Source organism: Simochromis diagramma, unplaced genomic scaffold (assembly GCF_900408965.1).
Source record: "Simochromis diagramma unplaced genomic scaffold, fSimDia1.1 OVJJ01000517.1, whole genome shotgun sequence".
Taxonomy (NCBI): domain Eukaryota; kingdom Metazoa; phylum Chordata; class Actinopteri; order Cichliformes; family Cichlidae; genus Simochromis; species Simochromis diagramma.
In genome coordinates this window covers 1045832-1065679 of record NW_024387173.1, presented here as the reverse complement: position 1 = coordinate 1065679, position 19848 = coordinate 1045832, and the positions used below count along the sequence as shown (strand labels likewise).

Sequence of the window (19848 nt, the reverse complement as noted above, 5' to 3'; positions counted from 1 at the left end):
CACTGTTTCTCTGATAAACAGTTTACTTTCGCCCATTCACAGTGTCTGAGTCCAGCAATGTTAGATCCACAAGTTTCACTAAGGATTGCCACTGCTTACTGATGGAAAACATCAGGATATCATGTAGTAGTTAGATTTTACACTGTATTTCTAAGTTTGCATTTGGAATAAAACCTGTTCTATACCTTTGTGCTACTAATTGTTTAGGGTCAATACACATTTCTTACAAACTCTATCCTTATTGTTACATATCATTGTGAATATACTATTAATATACTAGAACCAAAAAGGATACATCTGGCAAAGGCTATATTTTCAGCATAACCAATAAATCAGTCCACTTCCTATATATTCATTTGGCGCAATTTGTGTAAATTTAGCAGTAGCCAGCTGTCTGCCTTTTCAAATTATGACTGCTCTAACACTCAACATTTTTAAAACATGTTTACTCCCTAGCTTTTAATTGTGACTGAGCTGTTTGGCTTTTGAGTCTTGTTTTCTATTTTTCTATATTCATTTTCATTCATTTTTTCATTTTTCTATATTCATTTATAGTTTTTTTTTTTTTTTTTAGTTTGTACAGCACTTTAGTCAACCTGTGTTTTTGTTCAAATGTGCTCATAAATAAATTGATTTGACTTGACAACTGTTTATCAGCAAGAAACTTTGGTTTGAACGGTGTGGTGATCTGGAGCCTTTCTGTGTGGAGCATGTTCTCTATCATATCAAAACTATCTCTCCACTCTATTACATATTCCATATGTACGGAGTGGAGAGATAGTCTCTCACTCAGAGAACCTTAAACTCAAAACTAGAAAAATGTAGAAAGACAAGTTATAACAGCAGAGGATGCCACCTCTGAGAGTGCACGGACTCTTTAGTCTGCTTGGATAAAATTCAGTAGTGATAACATGACATTGCATTGTTCTGCAGAATTTAAAAGATAGTTTCCACTAAGAGCTTTCAATGAAATGGTGTTTATTAATATTGCTAGCATAATGTCAGCCATCCTCACCATTATTGCATTATCCTTCCATTTTAAGTGTTTGATTTTGGGGCACACTAGCTGTAATGCAAGATTGCATCCTCTCTGCAATTTTTTTTCCTTAATAGTTGCCTGACATATATAACTGTAACAGCAGGGGAAAAAATACAGCATGAAATGTATACAGGTTATATATTCCAAATTCAATATTTCAGCATCAATGGCTAGAAACACAACACTGCTAGGCGCAAAGTAAAACTTTTATTTTTATTTTTTCACGTTTTTTTATATTACAAAAAGTTAAGTTCCCATGTCCTTGAATACCAGCAAGAACATTGGGAATTAATAGAATACAAACAAGGCTTGTATGCAGGTTGGAAATTTCACCCTTTTTTTTAAATCAATTTCAAAAACAGGATTCTGATTATGTAGTTGTCTTACTGCATTTCTTTGACTTACAGGGATCACAGACAATGATTCTTTACATTGTGTGAAGCACTGAACACCTGCCATGATAGTTGTATTTCCCAGTGTTTTAGACAATAGTATCAGCCAGCATGTCCATCTGGTTGTGTTAACAACTGAGCAAATCTCTGTTCATTTTCCTGGTTGTTTACATAGCAGTCTATCTGAATTGACACACATTCTGAACCAACAGTCCTGAAACATCAACAATATACAGTGCTGCTACCACAATTTGTTCTCACATATAATTCTAAATCATGACACATGATGTTGCTAATATTTAATCTTTTTTTTGTTGGATATGTCCTATGAAATGCTACAACCTACTGATATAGCTTATTTAGCCAAAAAAAAAAAAAAAAGGTATATGCAATACCACAAAGCTTCCAATGTGCCTAGATCTGAAAATATACATCTGAATATTCTCCCCGATGTCTTCAAGTTTTGGGAAATTAACTATGTTGTCCTGAGGGTACTGTGTGGGTACAGTGCAGTCTAGGAACTGAATATACCCAGGTTTGAGCCCCACGAATCCAAGTCTTCCCTGTGCAGGTTTCCTGTATCACTATAAACAACTCGTGTACGCTGGCTCATAGTCAGTGTAGTGTCAACGACTTTTGGGGTCTATTAGCTGATAGCAAGGATCAGGCCTTCTATCCGTTTTCTATACACTGGCTGTTGAACACAATATTTTTAAGCATAAGAAATTCTTAGGCATTAAACTAGCATTCTAGAATGCTGGTCCCGGGTTCGCTACCCACTTAAATAAAAACTCAAATTGCCCTGAAGCTTAACACAAGCCAGAATCAAGTCTTTTTCCATTTACTGCTCAACTTCCATTTTCCCAATCCATCAATCACGCCAACAAGTAAGGACCCTTAGGGAAACATGCTTGGTTCTTTGAGGTTTTTGGACACTCAGGACTATTTGTTTAAAAATGACCCTGGGTTCCTTCCTCACCAACCTACCACCTTCCATTTTTGTGGTCACACTTCCTTTTAAAGAACCTCTTTACATTTTTGATATCTCTTCACTTCTTCTTGTCCCTTTGACTCTGTTTTTTACTGTTTCTTCCATTAGGTTTAAAATGAAGCATGTACTCTGTAGCATCCATGGGACTCCCTTCCTCCCTTGTCAACCTGGAAAATACTTCCTTGTATAGCCTTTCCATATGGCGTCTAATTTCCTGCAGATTCCTTAGGGTTTCCCGTTTTTCTCTTAGTAGACGTGAACGGTGCCGCCTTAAAGAGGACACATCGTCCTCCAGGCCCAACAGCACATCTTGTTTCCTCTTCCTGCAGTTCTGGGCAGCTATCTTGTTCTTACCACGACGTCGTATGTCCTTGATAAGGGTAAGTTGCTCCTCACTGAGCTGGTAATTGGACAGTAGGCTATTAAACTCCTCCACTGGCAGATTAACAATTAGCTCATTGGAGAAAGGGATCTTCAGGGTTCGTGCACGGCGCTCATCCTGACTCCAAATTTTGTTCTCTGAGATGGATCTAGAAAAGGACTGTGGGTAAGGTTTGACACTATCACGTTGTCGAGTCGATTTAGCGTGTTTGGTAGGCATCTTGCCGAGGGGGATAGAACAGGCGGAGGACGAGGGCATGTTATACGTGTGATCATGGCCAATATGCTCCAGCCAGGAAAACCCATGAAACAGACTATGATCAGAATAGTCGACAGGAACAAGCTTATTTTCATGATTCTCTCCTCCTACTGCCCCCATGTCTTCCTCTTCAAGCTCTTCCTGCTTTATCATCATTACTGCTTCCACATCTGAACCAGCTAAGTCTTCCTCAGAATCTTCATCATCATCTTTGGAGAAGGAACTTCCCGTAGCTGAGACATAAAATGAAGAGGACGTTGACGAAGAGGAACAAGAGGAGGCCTCAGAAGTACATGGAGAAGCAAGGCTGTGGCTGAAGTCCAAGGATAGACCGGAGTCTGAATCTAGCTCACCCTCACAATCTAGGAAGATTAAGATAAAAGTAAGATCAAAGTAAGTTTCACAGTTTCATTATCTGCACTTTTTTTTATTTATCATGCTCTTCAAAGAACTGTACTGAACTGTAAGTTTTGTAAATAAAATAGTTATGGTATTGCCTACCTGTGGAATTGCCATGACGATGTGTTGATGGTCGACCATGATTTTCTATGACTGCAATCTTAGAGCCTAAGTGGTCATCATCACTGCCAATTTCCTGTTCTGCTAGTTCATGGTTGAAGCAGCTTTCATCTTCCAATCTGGCTGCCATCTCAGGACTGAATCCTTCCTCCAGAGCCTGGTCCAACAATCTAATTTCATCCAAAATGGCAGCATCCTCTAAAAGATCACTAAGTGGAACAGGAAGATCATCTTCATTGTCTTCATACCCCAGTAGGTGACTGGGAGGAGACCCCACAAGGTCTTGGGTCATAACAATTCCATCTAAAGGTAGGGTGGAATTGGAAGATTGAAAGTTAACATCAATGCCAGGACGATGTTCTGGTTCCATCCTACCCACATCAACTTGTGATAAAAAACTGATAATGTTATCTTCTTCCATTAGTTCCATGCTGAAGTCTTCTATAGGTTCTTCTGCAAGCAGATCTGTTTGGTCTGGAGGACTATTCAAGGGATGTCCATTAATGTTATTCATAGTGTCCTGTATGTTTAATGCTGAGTTGTGGTCATCCAATTCTGCAGTAGGGGTTAATGGAAGCAGGACTGGCTCAGACTCAGCTTGAGGCTCTAATAAACCTGGAAAGATGGTGTGGGCATGGTGGCAAAAATATACATATATTATTTACAACAGGTTGTGGGTTTGGAACAAACATTCACAGAATTGTCTGTAAACAAGAAAAGCAAATTATGCCATATATTTAGAAAATGTCCGGATCTTATATAGGAGTTTTCTTAAGGGTTTTCCAAAGTTATTAGAACTTACAAATTCCTATCTGTAATCTTGACTATGAAAGTGATCAGTGTTTTGTATTATTTTTAAAAACCCAGACAAAATTTTGTTAAGTTGGGCTCAAGGTCCTAATTATTTTTTCCAAGCATCTACTGAAAAAGGTCCCAAGATATTTTTAAAAGCTGTGGAAACATAGACATAACATAAACAGCTATGGTTTATTATGAAATTAATTACCATGTTGCAAATGAGTCTCCTGATCAGCTTCTGTAACAGGATTGTCACAGCAGTTAGACATTGTTCCAGACACATTTCCTCGAAAGGTTCCAGATGGTCCTGAACTTAGATTGTGGTCTGATGATGCCATGTCCATGTCTGTGTTCTGGAGGGCAGAAATGAGAATTGTATCTAAATTTACTGTATCTTGATTTTTTAATTTTATCCCATAATTTTATCTCACTCTATTTAGCAAATATATTTTCTTTTTTTTTTCTCCTAGTCACCTCAGGTTCCATGATATTTAGCAAATCCTGCCAATGGAGCTCAAAATCCATGGAGGGATTATCAGTGGGGAACAGTAGGGAGTCTCTGTCTGAGGGCTGCCTCTCCAGGTCCCCCACTCCACCAACAACATCATTTAGCTGAGGTCAAAGCAACCAAAAGAAATTCTGAGCACTGTTAAACATAAGGAAAAGATTAAAAACAAATGAGAAGAGAACAGACTATGGTGGCAACCTACCCATTGTTCCTCTGTGGAGGGGAAGGTCTCCTCCAATAACCTGAAACACTCCTGGAGGGAAGTCTAAAAAAAAAAAAAAAAAAAAAAAGTGAGTTTAACCTATCGTTAATCTTTGCTGGATGACTAAGAAATCAGATACATCTTTATCTATAAATCTCTTCTTGGGCTGATTCCTGCTTATTTATGTGTTTATATGCGTAAAAACCACAACCAATACAGCCTTCATTTTCACAATATCATACAATTGATTGTCCCAAAAATCAGAGCAGAATTGGGGAAAAAGGCTTTTAAATATGCTGCCCCTGCTTCCTGGAATAATCTGCAGAAGGAACTGAAATTATCAGAACTGGTTACCTTGGGGGAGTTTAAGTCCATCTTGAAGAACGAGAGAATAACTCTTTTACTCAATGTGATTGTTTTTAATATCGCTCTTAATTTGATCTGTTATTGTATATTTTTCACATGTTCGTACAGGATATTGTATTTGTTTTAATGTTATACACTTATGTGGTACATGTATTTTGACATTTGTTACCATGATGCCAGGTCTCTCTTGGAAATGAGATTTTTAATCTCAATGAGATTTTACCTGGATAAATAAAGGACTAATAAAAAATAACCACATGGGTGCTTATTTTAGCTGACCTTCAGGGGTGGTCTGGATAGTGATGTCTGTAGTTTATTAATCATGGTTAGCAAGAGATTGTGCACTTTCTGGATTGGTTACAAGATGCCCCACACCTGGATCCAGGAAAGCCTAGAACTGTACATCAGGACCTTGAGTTGTTTCATCAGGAACTCAAGTGGCGAACCAACTTCAAGTCACTATCATGTGAGATCTACCAAGGAGATGCTCTGCATAGGCCTCAACCCTCTCAGTGAGATAAAGACTGGCTATGGATACTGACTACAGAATGGAGCAATTGTCAGCAGCCTCCTCTACATGGATGACATCAATCTGTATGCCAAGAGCAAACAAGACATTGATTCACTGACATACAGCCGTGACATTGGAATATCGTTCAGATGGTAACGAAGAGAGGAAAGGCTGAGGGGATATATATATAAAACAAGATTTATTTTCACAGTCAAACCAGCAGTTTAGCAAACAATGTACATTAAACCAGGGGTGGGGAACTCCAGGCCTCAAGGGCCAGAAGTCTTGCAGGTTTTAGATGTCACCCGGGGTCAACACACCTAATTCAAATGATTAGTTCATCACCAGTCCTCTGGAGAACTTCAAGACATGTTGAGGAGGTAATTTACCCATTTAAATCCGCTGTGCTGGCTCAAGGACACATCTCAAACCTGCAGGACATCGGCCCTTGAAGCCTGAAGTTCCCCACCCCTGCATTAAACGAATATCTATCTCCCTGGTTGCCCACTTATATTCATTTCCAAAGATGGTAAACATTTTGTAAGAATTTACCACAAAAGTCAAACAGTAACATTTAATAAAAGATACATTATTTAATTACAATTACAAATCCAGCAACTACTGCTCACCAAAGGCTTCACACGTGTGCCAGTTATACTGGGTAATTTCCATATTGAAATCTGTCAGATGCATTTTCTGTTTTACCAGGCAACAAACAGACAGACTGGCTCAAAATATCTTCGACCTTCCTGACCTGGTTGGGGACTTTCGAGACAAACACAAGACCCCCAGCAGCTGGTCAGCTGAGACAAATATGTGGCTTTCAACATACAGAATATAAATCAAAGCTAGATTGCTGCTGCATGACAGGAGTTCAGCTTAGTGTCTCATTTTGCGCCCATATCATTCCATTCATCATAACTGCTAAATTGTTTTAGTTGTGACTATAGCAATGTAACTGATTTATTTACTTATTTATATGATCAGTTTCATCACTGCTCGCTACTCCTGTTTACTTCCTACCACAAGTGCAAGTTAAAACCTCATGCAATAATGTGCGTTTGTTTACAAGCATGACGGCTCATTGCTTGTGAATGTCTGAACTGCTGCTGTAAACAGGAGGGATTGCAAAACGGAGTAATGCCGATGTGTGTCAGTAAGCAATAAGTTAGTGATCAGGTTTCAAAACAAGCCAGACAGTCACAAGGCTGAAGGACACTAATAAGGCTTTCATCCTGTATGAGTGTGACTGTGTTTGTGTGTACGCTTGCTAGTTGATTCTGATAGCTGACAGGGAATTTAAAACATCATTATATTTGTTTTCATTTTGATGACGAGGGGATAGCTGTGTGTGTGTGTGTGTGTGTGTGTGTGTGTGTGTGTGTGTGTGTGTGTGTGTGTGTGTGTGTTTGTCCTGACTGGACATGCTGGCCAGCATGTGGGTTATTTTTATACTGTACATTCTGTTTGTTGGCATCGGTCACAGTGTTTTGTTTAGTCATAATTTAGTGTGTGTAACCCCGTCTATAGTGATGATTAAATAATGTAAAATGCACCTTTCTGAGCATACACTCATGGTGATCTTTCTATGTATCTTTCAAGAAACCCTTAACACTGTAAGCTGAGAGAGATGTGGTTGCCCTTTTACTGTTACAGTACTCAGATACTAAGACAGGTTATGTGAGTGTTTAATTCTGGTCAAAGCTTGACCAGGCATGTGAGAGCTGTTGCCATTATTAAATGGAACTAGCAGCAAGCAGTAACATGGAGTGAACTGTTCATCAGCACATTCGCTTACCTAAAATTAAAGTTAACATTTTGACACTGCTACTATTATTTATGGCTCTGTTTCAATGTGGGGGATATTCATCCTTAGTTCACCTGCCTTGTTTCCGCAGTGGATTTGTAGATATGAACTGGAAGTAAACTATCAACATGGATTCAACAAGTCACACTGTGGAGCACCACACAGACCTATAGAGCCGCTTGTTTGTTTTTTCTTTTTTAAGATGTGACTATATTTGAACTACTAAATTATCCGTTAACGCTAGTAAGCTTAGTTAGCAAGCTTCATCCATAAATTGTAGGGGTGCAAAGCACAGACTCAGATCCCTCCATTTAGTCCTCAGTAACTGAGTCTATATCACACAACAAGTTATATTGTTTGCCATTAGCAAAAGGTACCAAAACAACAGAGACACTGGAGAAGTCCAATCAGCAGCTGCCTGGGTCTGTCAATGAGGCCAGGCCCTAACTTCAAGCTTCAACAAATTCTCAATGGGCAAATTCACTAGGAAAATATCTGAATAAATTAAGATTAAAATATAAATAAAACTCAAACTGTACAACTTGCAGTTACTCAGTATCTAGTACCATTAGTTGAAGCAGTCGGTGGGCATTAAAAGAGTAGTGAGCAGTGTGCGTGACCCCAAAGACTCAAACAGTGTACTACAAGAAAAGAAGAAAAGCTACAGCTAACAGACATTTTCTCTTCAGCAGGCTCTTGCTTTTATTCTTTCATGTGTTGCAACTGTACTGATTTTATTGCTTCAGCTTCCTAGTGAGGTCATGTGCGGTGAGGTGAGGTTTCCTAGTGACTCATCAATCTCTGACTCATTCTCTCTCATGACATCAAGCTCAGTTTGGGTGACAGTCAACAAACAAAAACAGCTCTTTAGTCGACATCATTCGTTCATATCGTATATATGTAAATAATGGCCAGCGGTTTCTATTCATTCCAACATATCTACACTGCTACTTCAGTGACAATATTGGTGGACCTACAGACTTGTAAAAATCTGTTGATATTTTACAAGAAGCAGCATTTTTATTTTCAGTGCAGCCTAATGATTTGGTGGTCCCCTGTGGTTTGACATTTGTGGTTTTAAATCAAACTATTGAATGGATTGGACATATAAGCATGCTCACTCCATTCTTCCTCCGCCTCAGTGCATATTGAGGTGTAAGACAGTGGTTATCGGGCATATGGTATCCTTTCACTTTCATGAACCAAAAATGGAACTCTCAGGGCCGTTTAACACAGCAGCTTGGCAGGTGTTATACACAGATGTTCTCTTGGTCTGCTCTCTTTCTTCACAAGAAAAAATTATTGACTCATCATCTCCACTCAGTTCACATCTATTTCTCCCTACTCCCAGCCCTATGAGTGCCAATATGCCAATTAGAAAAGGCTTTAAACAGACAGAGCCAATTGTCAAGAAACAATTTCACAAACAGCTGTAAAAGCTGCATGTGAACAGGATTTTATCCTCTAGATAACACATTGTTATCTCAAGGATAAAGGTCAACCCTTGTAACTTAATTCTCTTTGGCCTAGTGTTAACTATTACAGCATAGACATCCCTGTATAAAGGCTGTGTGTTCTCTTATGGGACTGTTTATTGATGATTTTATCAGAGAACATGTAATAAACCTTTGCACACACTTGCACTTAACCTAGTTCAGACATAAGTCAAAATGGTTTTAGAGGAGCATGGCACATGAAGATGAAAATAAACAGAAGAAAAACCTATATTTGAATGTTGCAAATCACTCCATATAAAACTGCTGTACCTCTGTATCCTCTTTCTCCTCTTCATCCTCAAGTTCAGCTTGTGGCTCCGCAGGCAGAGCAGTCAACTCTCTCTCTATTTCAGCAGGAGTTCTTTCCAGCAAGGATGCCTGGTCTGGAGATCTTATGGGGAGGGGTTCTGGCTCCCGCTGGACCAGCCATGTCTCTAGTTCTGCATGTGGAACCTGTGGAGAAAGGTTCACAATTATATGAACTTTTCTCACAAGATCACAGGAGTCTTACCAAAAGCATTCATTTTGCTGTCCTACAATAAGCTGTATAGGATTAGAGTTAGATGCACCGCTACTACTTTATGTAGAATTCTTTATATAGCATTCCCAAACAGAAATCTTACAATAGAAGATCAGATATGTGTAAAACACTCTGATTTGATCTGATCTTCTAGTTTCTGAAACTATGTTTGTTTAACATGTGGGTAAAAATACACTTAAGCCTACTCCTGTGGTGACTTGGTGGATTTTAAGAGGTAAATGTTTCAGGTTTTTGTGCTAAGTCAGCGAAATCTGCTGCCCGCTGTAACTTGTTACTGAACAAACTGACATGACAGTTCTATCTATAATCATATCTAAGCATACTTTTAAACTGCTCCTTTAATCCTTAAAATTGCATGAACTTATAATTGGAATGCAAAGTATTGATGACTAAAGAGATAACGATTAAAAAGAAAATTTTTTTTTTACGTGTAGTCTGTCCAAAGAGCGCACCCAGCCCAGCAGCCTTTGTGCTGTGGAGAACCCATCTAGTTCTACATTTTTGGGGTGCAAGCCTTCCTCCAGGTGATTACGGAGGTTGTGGAACTGTGTTTGGGTGAGGGCTGAGGTTGGACCCAGGATCATGTCATGCAAAGAGGAAGGCAGGTAGGGCTCCAGTTCCACGTCCACCCTCACGCCACAGAGACTCAGCAGGATGGCCATCTGGATAAGGCCTTCTGTAAAGTATTTCTTGAGGTGCAGCATTGTTTTGGCAGATGACAGTAGTTTTAGAAAAGCAGACTATAAAGCTTGATGTTGGTCACCACCACTGTGGTGTCTCTTCTTTTGCGTGGTTCTCCTGCAAGAAGCAAAAAGAAGCTCTTTTAGGTTCTACTCTATATAATGGCTCAATGGGAAAGTAAAGAAGATAGGAAAATACACCAATTCTCCACTGATCAGGGTCTAATCCGAAAAAGGCAATCTGGCAAATTTTAGATGTTGTTTCTTATTTAATCATTGCAAATAAATATATTAAATATATTTTAGTCCCTTCCATATGAAAATGTGTTGTAATTTGAGTGCAAAGCCCTGAAAAACTGTGATGCCCAGACAGTTTCTGTCCCATTTACAACTTCACAAAGTCTGATTCATTTTAACAGCTGTAACAAAGTTAGAACTTTCTTACTGCTACGCTCTAACCACTAGAATTACCCTTCAATTAGCCTATAATTGATGCTAGTACTACACCCCCCACCATTATGATGTTGATATTAACTCCAGCTATCAAATGTAATCTTCCACTGTCAGTGTAGCCTGCTTTAGAGCAGTTGAGCTCTGACAGTTAGTATGAGGAGATAAGGCAGGCACAGGGCAGGGCTGGCCTGTATCACTGCTCTCAGTAACTTTGACCTACTTCTAGAAAGTCTTTGGTAACCACCTGCCTGGCACACAACGCCTGTGTTACTCACTGCAGCCACATGATGTAACTACCAATGTTTGCCTGGAAAACCCCTCTCCATGTACTCCATCCAAGAATTGAGTTTACTTTTCCTTCTGTGGTGATCTGTTTAGAGAAGGTGGCGTAGAACTCCTGACTGAGACAGGAGCCTGAAATCTTTTTAGCAACACTTTAAGACCTATGGAAAAAAATAATTATAAACTATATTGTTTTTTGTAAGTGTTCCCTTATGTTGTATCCATACTCATCTGGCATTGTACTTGGTACCTGGCAAACTAATATAGCCCTGCAAACTTCTCATTGTGGGAAGTATGATTAATAAACTCAGGGTTTCCTACGGAAAAGTTGTTAGCACCCACAACTGTGAAAAAAGTGTGAACGCAAAGGAATTCAGTACTCTCTCTCACACACAGAAGAGCAGTAGCTAACTTTGATTTGTGGTCATAAGTGAGTGGATTTTAAATGAACAGGTAAAACAATATTAAATCATAACATTTTAGCCCCTTCTCAGTTTATCAAACAATTCTGTGTAATGTAAAAAGCAATTAGCGGAAAAAGAATGAAAAGCTAGAATTGAGGAATGTTGTTGTTATCTGATCAGTCTTCTCATCTTATGATCATAACCATAAGAATCTATTAAAGCGTATTAGGCTATTACCAAGTATCAAGTAATCATAATTCAGAAAAATGTTTCTCTGCTACTGGATTAATGCGTGTCTTTACTGGTCCGGCTGGCTCTTGTATATGTCAAATGTTAAATCTTAATTTGTAAAATACGATTGCATTTTACATGTATTATGTAACATTGCCTCTTGAAATTAGCCTTGGTTATAAATATGACGGGAATCTAGTCGGAGAGCCTGAGCAGCAGGTTGCACAGTGTTTTTATCCCCGATCATCCAGAACATCCTGATAACTGTGTTATCGCGGAGAAGCCGTTTATACATACACATGCATTTTATTTGTACCCTACAAAAAGAAACATAACACAACGAGAGCCTAACAGTGTAAGCACGTTAGTAGCGTACATTATAACAGCATTACCGGGATACTGCTGTGACTCCACTGGCGACTCCCAAACACACCCTCACACAGAAGTATACAGACACAAAATAATATACAAAAGCATATCAAAGTAATTAATATATCGATAATAAGTGTGGGCATAAAAGATGCTGTCTTACCAGTCAGGTTTAGTGTGTGCTCAGGGTGTTTGTTGATCTCTCCTACACTACCGCAGCTTATGTTTCTGTTCACTAGAACTGCCCTGGAGGGTGGGACCTTTTTAAAGTAGCACCCTCGTGGTGACGTGTAATAAGCCCTCCCTAGGAAAAAAAAAACCCACTGGCGTGTGTGTTAGCATTTCCCTACTTAAGCTGGGGACTTCTTTTAAAAGAAATAAACAAAATATTGCTCACCAAGTAATGCCTGCGACAACAATAATACAGGCCGTGAAGTTTCCTCTCCGTTCACGCAAAGCTGACGGCAGATTTTGAAGACGTGTTACTTCGGTCTGTCGCAAACAGTTTACTATAATTTATTAGTGAATGTGTAATATAAGAACAGGCTGCTGGCCTCGTGATTTGTGTCTTTCTCCCAGCAATCAAAATGAGAATACAGGGACTAATAAGTAATTTTACTAACATTATATTTCTAAATATGAAATTTTGAATATCACCAGCAGAGCATATCATATGGCTACATCCCTAACACCGAAAAATTTCCACTATATTTGTCTAGAATTAACACTATAAAGTTAACAAGCGCAAAGAAACAGAGACCTGAAACTGAGCATTCAGGTTGTGCTCACTCTCTCGAGAAGGGTCACCAGAAATGCACAAAGAAATAAGAATTACATAAGTAAGAAAATATATAGATCATAAATCTCTGTCACATAGATATATTGTCTGTTCTAAGGTGAATCACATTGTTTTCCATCATCTTGCAGCAAACAAGGAGTTTCCCCTGACCTATACAATGTCAAAGTGCCTCATAGTAGATGCTCCCTACCTTCAGATGCTGCTCAGAGGCCAAAAACACACAACTGCTACAGTGATTTCCCTGGGTGTCATGTCAGCTCTATAACCACAGCCGAGCACATTAAAGCCACAGATACAATGTAAGGACAGACCTAGGTTAAAATCTGCCTCTTTTTATAACATTTGGTGAAGTAAGATAGATTGATATAATTTCTTCTGTATTCTAACCTGCCAACTAGTTGACTGTGACCTCTGTCTGGCATTCGCTGTCATACTTTTACTGTAAGATATTTACTTGGTACATCATTCTGACAAACCAAAGGTTCTTTGAAAATCTCTATATCATGTTTTTTTGCACATTAATTTAGTTGAATTTATTCCATTTTTGGCATTGCTTACTAGAAAATCAGCACAAACTGCAGTTTGACATTCTTTTTTATTTATAAAAAATGCTATAAACATTCCAGGACATTGTTCAAGAAACACAATTCAAACATTAAGCTGATTTGAAGGCAACACTTCAGGACTTGTTACATTTTTATCGTCATTCAAAAAACTTCTTTCAATTTACATTCTTGCAGCTCGGATTTAAGTGTCCAAAGTTATGTTGTGAAGCAGGGTCAGACGAACCATTAAGAGATTTGGCTGATGGTTAAAAAAAGATTAGCAGAAGCATGACTTGTTCAGGATCTATAAGAATCACGATTCCTGTGTTTACCTGTACTAACAGAGATTTTCAAATCTGTAATGGCACATATACAACAGGGTAACAAGTTCTTTAAACATTAAAAAGTGCGCACATAAACAAAATCTTATATTGTTTACTTCATAATGACTGGTTTAAAGTAGTACTGGAGGAACCTTTTTGAAGCATTATTTGCAAACTTGCATTGAAATGAACAGAAGAAAAGTCACAAATAGGATTAAAATAATATATTCAGTCACAAGCCAGATCACTAAAGTCTATCAACATTTTCTCTACAGTCCAGAAAAATAGTGAAGAAGATTTTCAGACAGTCTGTGCTGAGACACATCAGTGTGGCTAGGAGAAAAGTGTACTGTTACCACAAATGCTCTTAAAGCAGGGAATGCATTTTATTTATGGTAACAAAACTTTATTAAGAAATTCTAAGAAAATTTTACTTTACTGATCTCCTCCTGAAATGGTTTAATCAGCTGTCAGCACTGAGAGACTGGGCAATCCCAGTGATAAGAAGATGTGGAATGTAATGGGGAGCTATGTGAGTAAAGCTTATTCTTCTTGAGAAAATAGATATAATTATTTTTAAATATTAATTTGTTTCTTTCATACACCTATTCTGCACTTACTGGTCCTCAAAGATTTCTACAATCAATCAGATTTATCCTGACCTCATTCTTCATATCACACCAAGATTTTCTTGTAGCACAACCCCATTTTTAGCACCAAAAACAGGAAACTGACTTATAAAAAATGTGGTTAATACAGGTTGGGTTACTACAATACCACAGGTGTTTCAAGATTTTGGCTCTGCTTGTTGTATTAATACAAAATATCCATCTTATAAAGTCAATTTCTGTTGCTGCTTCCACGAAACCATATTAGCTTAAATGCTATAATGTTTATAGGTTACACTACATTTATTGCCTTGTTACAAATAGATTGATAGATAGTTTGTAATTTTGACTTCTAATGTCCCGTATTGGCAGGACAGTCAGATTTATTTGGACGTCACACTTCAGCTCTACCAAAGAATTGACATAAAATATGGAAGTAGCCACTCTAAAGTCGCTGATTGAATACACAAGTTCCACTGCGAAGCCTTAAGTTGAGGTTTTTGCCTGTGCAACCTAGATGTTTTAGTTTTTAGTACTACTAATACTATTATGTCAACAGGGAAAAGAAATAACTGAAAACAGTAGAGTACTAAAAATCAGGGAAAAATATATTTGAAGACATTTTTGAAGTTAACATTATGCAATTGATTTGTAATTGTATGAGGAAAACATGGTTGGATTGATACTTGGGCGGTTAGATTCATTATTCAAAGTAAACAGGCTGGGCTGGTTTAACATGAATTCTGCTAATAATCTCATATGACAGCTTTTAGGAATAAGCTTTGTCATACTTTAGGATATGGAAATAAAAAGGATTACTTGGTATTCAGTGTGACACAGGATGCAGCACAGTTTTTGTTCTGGTTCAGACAGTTGATTTGAAGAGTGCAGAGGACAAAATTAAATTGTGGCATCAGATCTCACAACAGAATAAAACCCACAAATCATGGTTTTGTTTCTTTCTTTTTTTTTCTTTTCAAAATACATATTTTGATGTAAAAATAAATTTTCTAGATATTACACACTGGACGGATATAAATAAGCCACTTTGAGAGTGTATGTGTTTTTCTTTTTTTAAGTAATTTCCAGAAATATTTAGAGTTTATCAAGCTCTATGGAAATATCATCCACAGAAAGCTAAATACTTGGTTACATCACTTCACATGTAGTGCATTGACAGACTTTGCAAAACAATGTGCTTAAAGTGCAAAGACAGACCAGAAATGATTTCATATCTGTTGACTTCTGAGACTGTCACCTGTCAGTCATGCTGTTACTTCTGATTTTGATCAGTTAACAAACCAAATCACAACTTGACATTTTTTGGCTGACTCCCCCTCTCTCGCTATGGTAAAGTTGTGATGCTCTGTTTTCTCTCCCTGCCATCGCCCACCTACATCTTCACCTTCATCTCTCCCCCCAACTGTCCACCATCATCTTCTTCATTCTGTTTAGGATCCTGCCTCCTGCTCCTGTCCCAAGGCCTCTAAAAGAATTCCCATTGGAGTCCTCTTCAAACCAATGCTTTCGAGTTTGTTTTCCAGCTTGTTCTTCAGACTGCGGAGCCTCACCGATGCATGGATGAGAACCACTGGAAAGAAGAGAGACAAGACTTTCTGTCCAACAGAACTTTTCTGCTTCTTGTTTGAATAAGACCCACACACACTGCATTCAGACACACAATAAGTCCTCAACAAGTTCTGCAAACTATTTGCTTTCCTTCTTCTAGCTTCTGCTCAAATTCAGCAGATGTCCATATTGACACCAAAAAACAATCATGTTATCTTTGGATGACCAGGCAGCTATTTTCTTATCTGTAACACATTACCTAATAATAAAGGCCTTTATCTTATAATAATATTTATAATTTTTCATGCTTCGATTTATGTTTGAACCTTATCTGTGTTTTCCCCAAACAAACTGCTTTTTTGCAAATTAGTGCAAAAAAAAGTTGATAACTTTGTGGTTCTGGCTAGAATTTTAAGTCTTTTTCTAGAGCGACAACCCAAAAATATGATGGCTCTACCCACAGCATAATTTCATAAGTTTGATTTTAGAACTTAAACTAGCTTCCTAACAAACAAACCTATGGCCTGAGTTATAATTGCTATGAAAACCCAAGGACAAAGCAATAAGTGGTTCAGGAGAATCCAACAAAAACGTGAGGCTGTCATCTGCAAGAAGCCTTTTCACTTCATACTACTTCCCTTTAATGCAATGAGAGAATTGTACAGCCCAATAATGAATAACCATTAATTTACAACGTGTCCTTTTAATGTCTCATCTCTCTCTCTCTCTTTTTTTTTTTTTTTATCCAGAATGCTCACCTGCAACTCCTCATTTACCATATTTTGTATCAAAGTACAGGTACAAAAACTCAGTATATGTCTAACTTCTCTCAATTTAAATATGAGTCAGAGACATAGAGTCAAAACATCAACGTTTTTTACATTGTAACACCAAGACTGATCGACAAACACCATATACAGAAGTAAAGATGCGGCTGTTATGCAGGCTATGATGCTATCTGCTCTACCACCTAGCTGTGGCTCAGTAGGTAGAGCTGGTCATTATGCATCAGGACTTTAATGCCTGGCTACTCCAGAAATGTCTTTTAAAAAGCAACTTGATAAACAACAATGAAGACAAACTTACTGATCGGTCAGACTAACTCACAAGTGTTAACTCCAGTGCTAATAAAGCAAACCAATGTATCACATGGCAGTGGTTTGGAAAGTCTTTAGAGATGTTGATTTATCAAAACCAAGCCCATGCACTTGTGAAAAGAATGCCTGCTTCACAGGTTCCCAAAACAGCCAAACTTTGTTTTCATAATCTGGTCAAATTTGCAGCATACGATTTAGTGTGTATTTTTCTGTCTTACTGAATATAGGGAAGGCTATCCCAAACAGAAATACGGCCACTCCTCCCAGCACTGATATGAAGAGGTAGCTAGCCACAAGAATGGCCAACATAGAGACTGTTGGGTGGTTTCTACGGAAACGGCGAATAGGAGCTTGGTTCTCTGCAGCCCAGACAAAGCCAGTGAACAACAAGGTGACCACCGTCATGCCAGTGAAAAGCTGGAAGGGCTCGAAATACCTGAGAGGAGACAGGAATAACTGTAAGTAATGGATATACATAATGAGACTAGCATCTTGACCTCCAAAGACCCGAACTCTTTCATGTCATGCATTTTCAATTTCTCTTTGCTATTTGGGCTGATTGGGACCTGATGACTGTAAAAATAAAGAATTACATGATTTTTTTTTACCTGATTTTTGGTTCTGAAAAAAATGACATCCACATATGAAGAAATTAGTTTTAAATTCCGATAGAACAGTGGCAGTATAATATCCTCGTAAGTGGATATCAGGTCCTTGTAGAGCAAAATTTAGTATTTTGGTCCAGACAACCCAAAATGTGATGTCCACATATGTGGACGCCAGGTCCTAGGAGCTCAATGCTTAATAAGGAAAAAACAAGTATTACTGAGAGATTCTCTGTTGGTTCTACCAGTCACTGAGAAATCAGCTGCTTAAACCCCGTTCACTCAGACCAAGAGACTGGTCAGTGATCCTGCTTTCTGGTACAGACAACTGATCTGTCGTCTGCCTTTGTTATTTGGACTAACTGTAATGAACGTTGTCCTGATTCACTCTCTATGTTATTGTCATATACAGACTTTATATAGTTCACTTAGTAATATCCAAAGTAACTCTACATGAATTCATTGAATATGGTAGCAGTCCTGTTGAAAACTAAATTCAAAGTTCAACAAAAACGTGGGTCTGAAAAACTGTCTACAGCAGATGAACAGTGTGTGCATTCAATGTCCTAAAGAAAGTAATTTGAGTTTCTTGAGGAAAAAACAAACAAACAGTGCTTTTCTTACATTCAGTGTAAATAATCTAAATTGTGGTGCATACCAGCAAGCCATATTGTGCCAGAAGAGAAACTACTACAAACTTCTTTCATCACCTTATGTACTTGTCACATAAGAAGATGATCTTGATTAGTCAAATTGAAACTGGATGATATGCCTCCAAGTCATCTGCTCCACTCCTTAAAGTTACAACTTGCATTTGAATCTTTTGGTTCAGTGTGGTCCAGAAGATTCTCCTAGTGCACGTTTATGGAGGCAGGAGATCTGTCCACAATTAAAGTAATTAAACTTGAACCAATGTTGAGGTTGTTTGGTTTGATGTTTATTTCTAATACGCTTTTCATCCTTCCTATGAGCTCACTGTCCGGTCTCTAAAACTTGTTTGTTCCCAATGTGCTACTCTATAAAAACAAACAAAAAACAAAACAAAACAACACACACTCTTGGTGCACAACCTCAAATTTTGGGTTTAAGGATAGAACTGGAAGGAAATATGTTAGTTCTCGGACTGTGTGGCATTTCCTTTAACGTGCTGTAACAGATCATTGAGATCAGCTGCCTTCTTCCATTCCCACGAGAAATGGAGGTTGGCAGATCTGACTAAGATGTTCATTACTCCAAATCTGTGTCTCGCTCTCGTGTGTGAAACTGTATGGCCAAGAGACGATGTCATGATCATGGAGCCTGTTCGTTTTGGCTGTTGCTGAAATGCAAGTCACTAAAAGGAGTTCAGCACAACCCTGAAAATTCATAAACTTTGCTGCTTTCTAGAATGAGAGAGAGAATGGTGAGTGTGAGAGGGGGGTACTGACCACGTCAGAACAACGAAACCTACCCCACTATGAGCAGGAAGCCAAGCACGCACAGGAAATAATTGCTCTGGTAGTAAAGCAGGTTGTTAATAATGCGGTTATTCCAGCGGTCCAAGTTACGCACATCTGGCGTGGCGAACCGGGCCGAACACAGGAGGAAATCATCCAGATTCCGGAGGGGTGGCGGCTGTACGCCTGCCATCTTTTCTAAGCGATAAATACACGAGCTTTCCCAGAGTGCAACGGGCGACGAAGAAATGGGGAAGAACGCTCCAGAGCCGAACTGGCTCGAGCGCGCAATCCCGAATAGCGAGAATGCGCGCTCGTCCACGCAGTAGTTTGGGAACACTGAAGTATCCTTACTAATACCTCTTAATACCACTCACTTGTAGCCCGTTGTGTTTTGTACTCAGTCAATAAGTGGAGCATATTTTAGGATGTTAAAATGTTTTACATTAGTTAAACTGCCACGTTTGCCATTTTTATCAATTAGCACCTAGTTTCGACTGTATTCAGTAAAATCGATTATATTACACAGAGTCCACGCGTGGCACAGGAAAAAAAAGGTTGTTTTTTTTTGAAAGGCACCCATAGTTGCTTTGTGATTTAATCTATTTAATATTTTTATTTTGTTTTCTCAATTTTA

The 19848-nt window shown here is 38.5% G+C and overlaps 2 protein-coding genes across 2 annotated transcripts; both read right to left on the bottom strand.

Annotated features, from left to right (window-relative positions):
- Positions 1 to 1227: 1227 nt before the first annotated feature.
- LOC120744705 (endoplasmic reticulum membrane sensor NFE2L1-like) lies at positions 1228 to 12500 on the bottom strand. The gene is made up of 8 exons (XM_040049237.1): positions 12393 to 12500; positions 10239 to 10608; positions 9540 to 9722; positions 5090 to 5152; positions 4854 to 4991; positions 4588 to 4732; positions 3564 to 4196; positions 1228 to 3424 (listed from the first exon to the last, which is right to left on the bottom strand). Exons 2-8 carry the CDS (start codon positions 10512 to 10514, stop codon positions 2481 to 2483), a joined length of 2382 nt encoding a protein of 793 aa, XP_039905171.1. The 5' UTR covers positions 10515 to 10608; positions 12393 to 12500; the 3' UTR covers positions 1228 to 2480.
- A 1104-nt stretch (positions 12501 to 13604) lies between these two features.
- praf2 (PRA1 domain family, member 2) lies at positions 13605 to 19446 on the bottom strand. Its single transcript, XM_040049238.1, has 3 exons — positions 19226 to 19446; positions 17389 to 17606; positions 13605 to 16095 (listed from the first exon to the last, which is right to left on the bottom strand). The coding sequence occupies exons 1-3, from the start codon at positions 19402 to 19404 to the stop codon at positions 15956 to 15958; spliced, it is 537 nt and encodes a 178-aa protein (XP_039905172.1). The 5' UTR covers positions 19405 to 19446; the 3' UTR covers positions 13605 to 15955.
- Between the last annotated feature and the right edge of the window lie 402 nt (positions 19447 to 19848).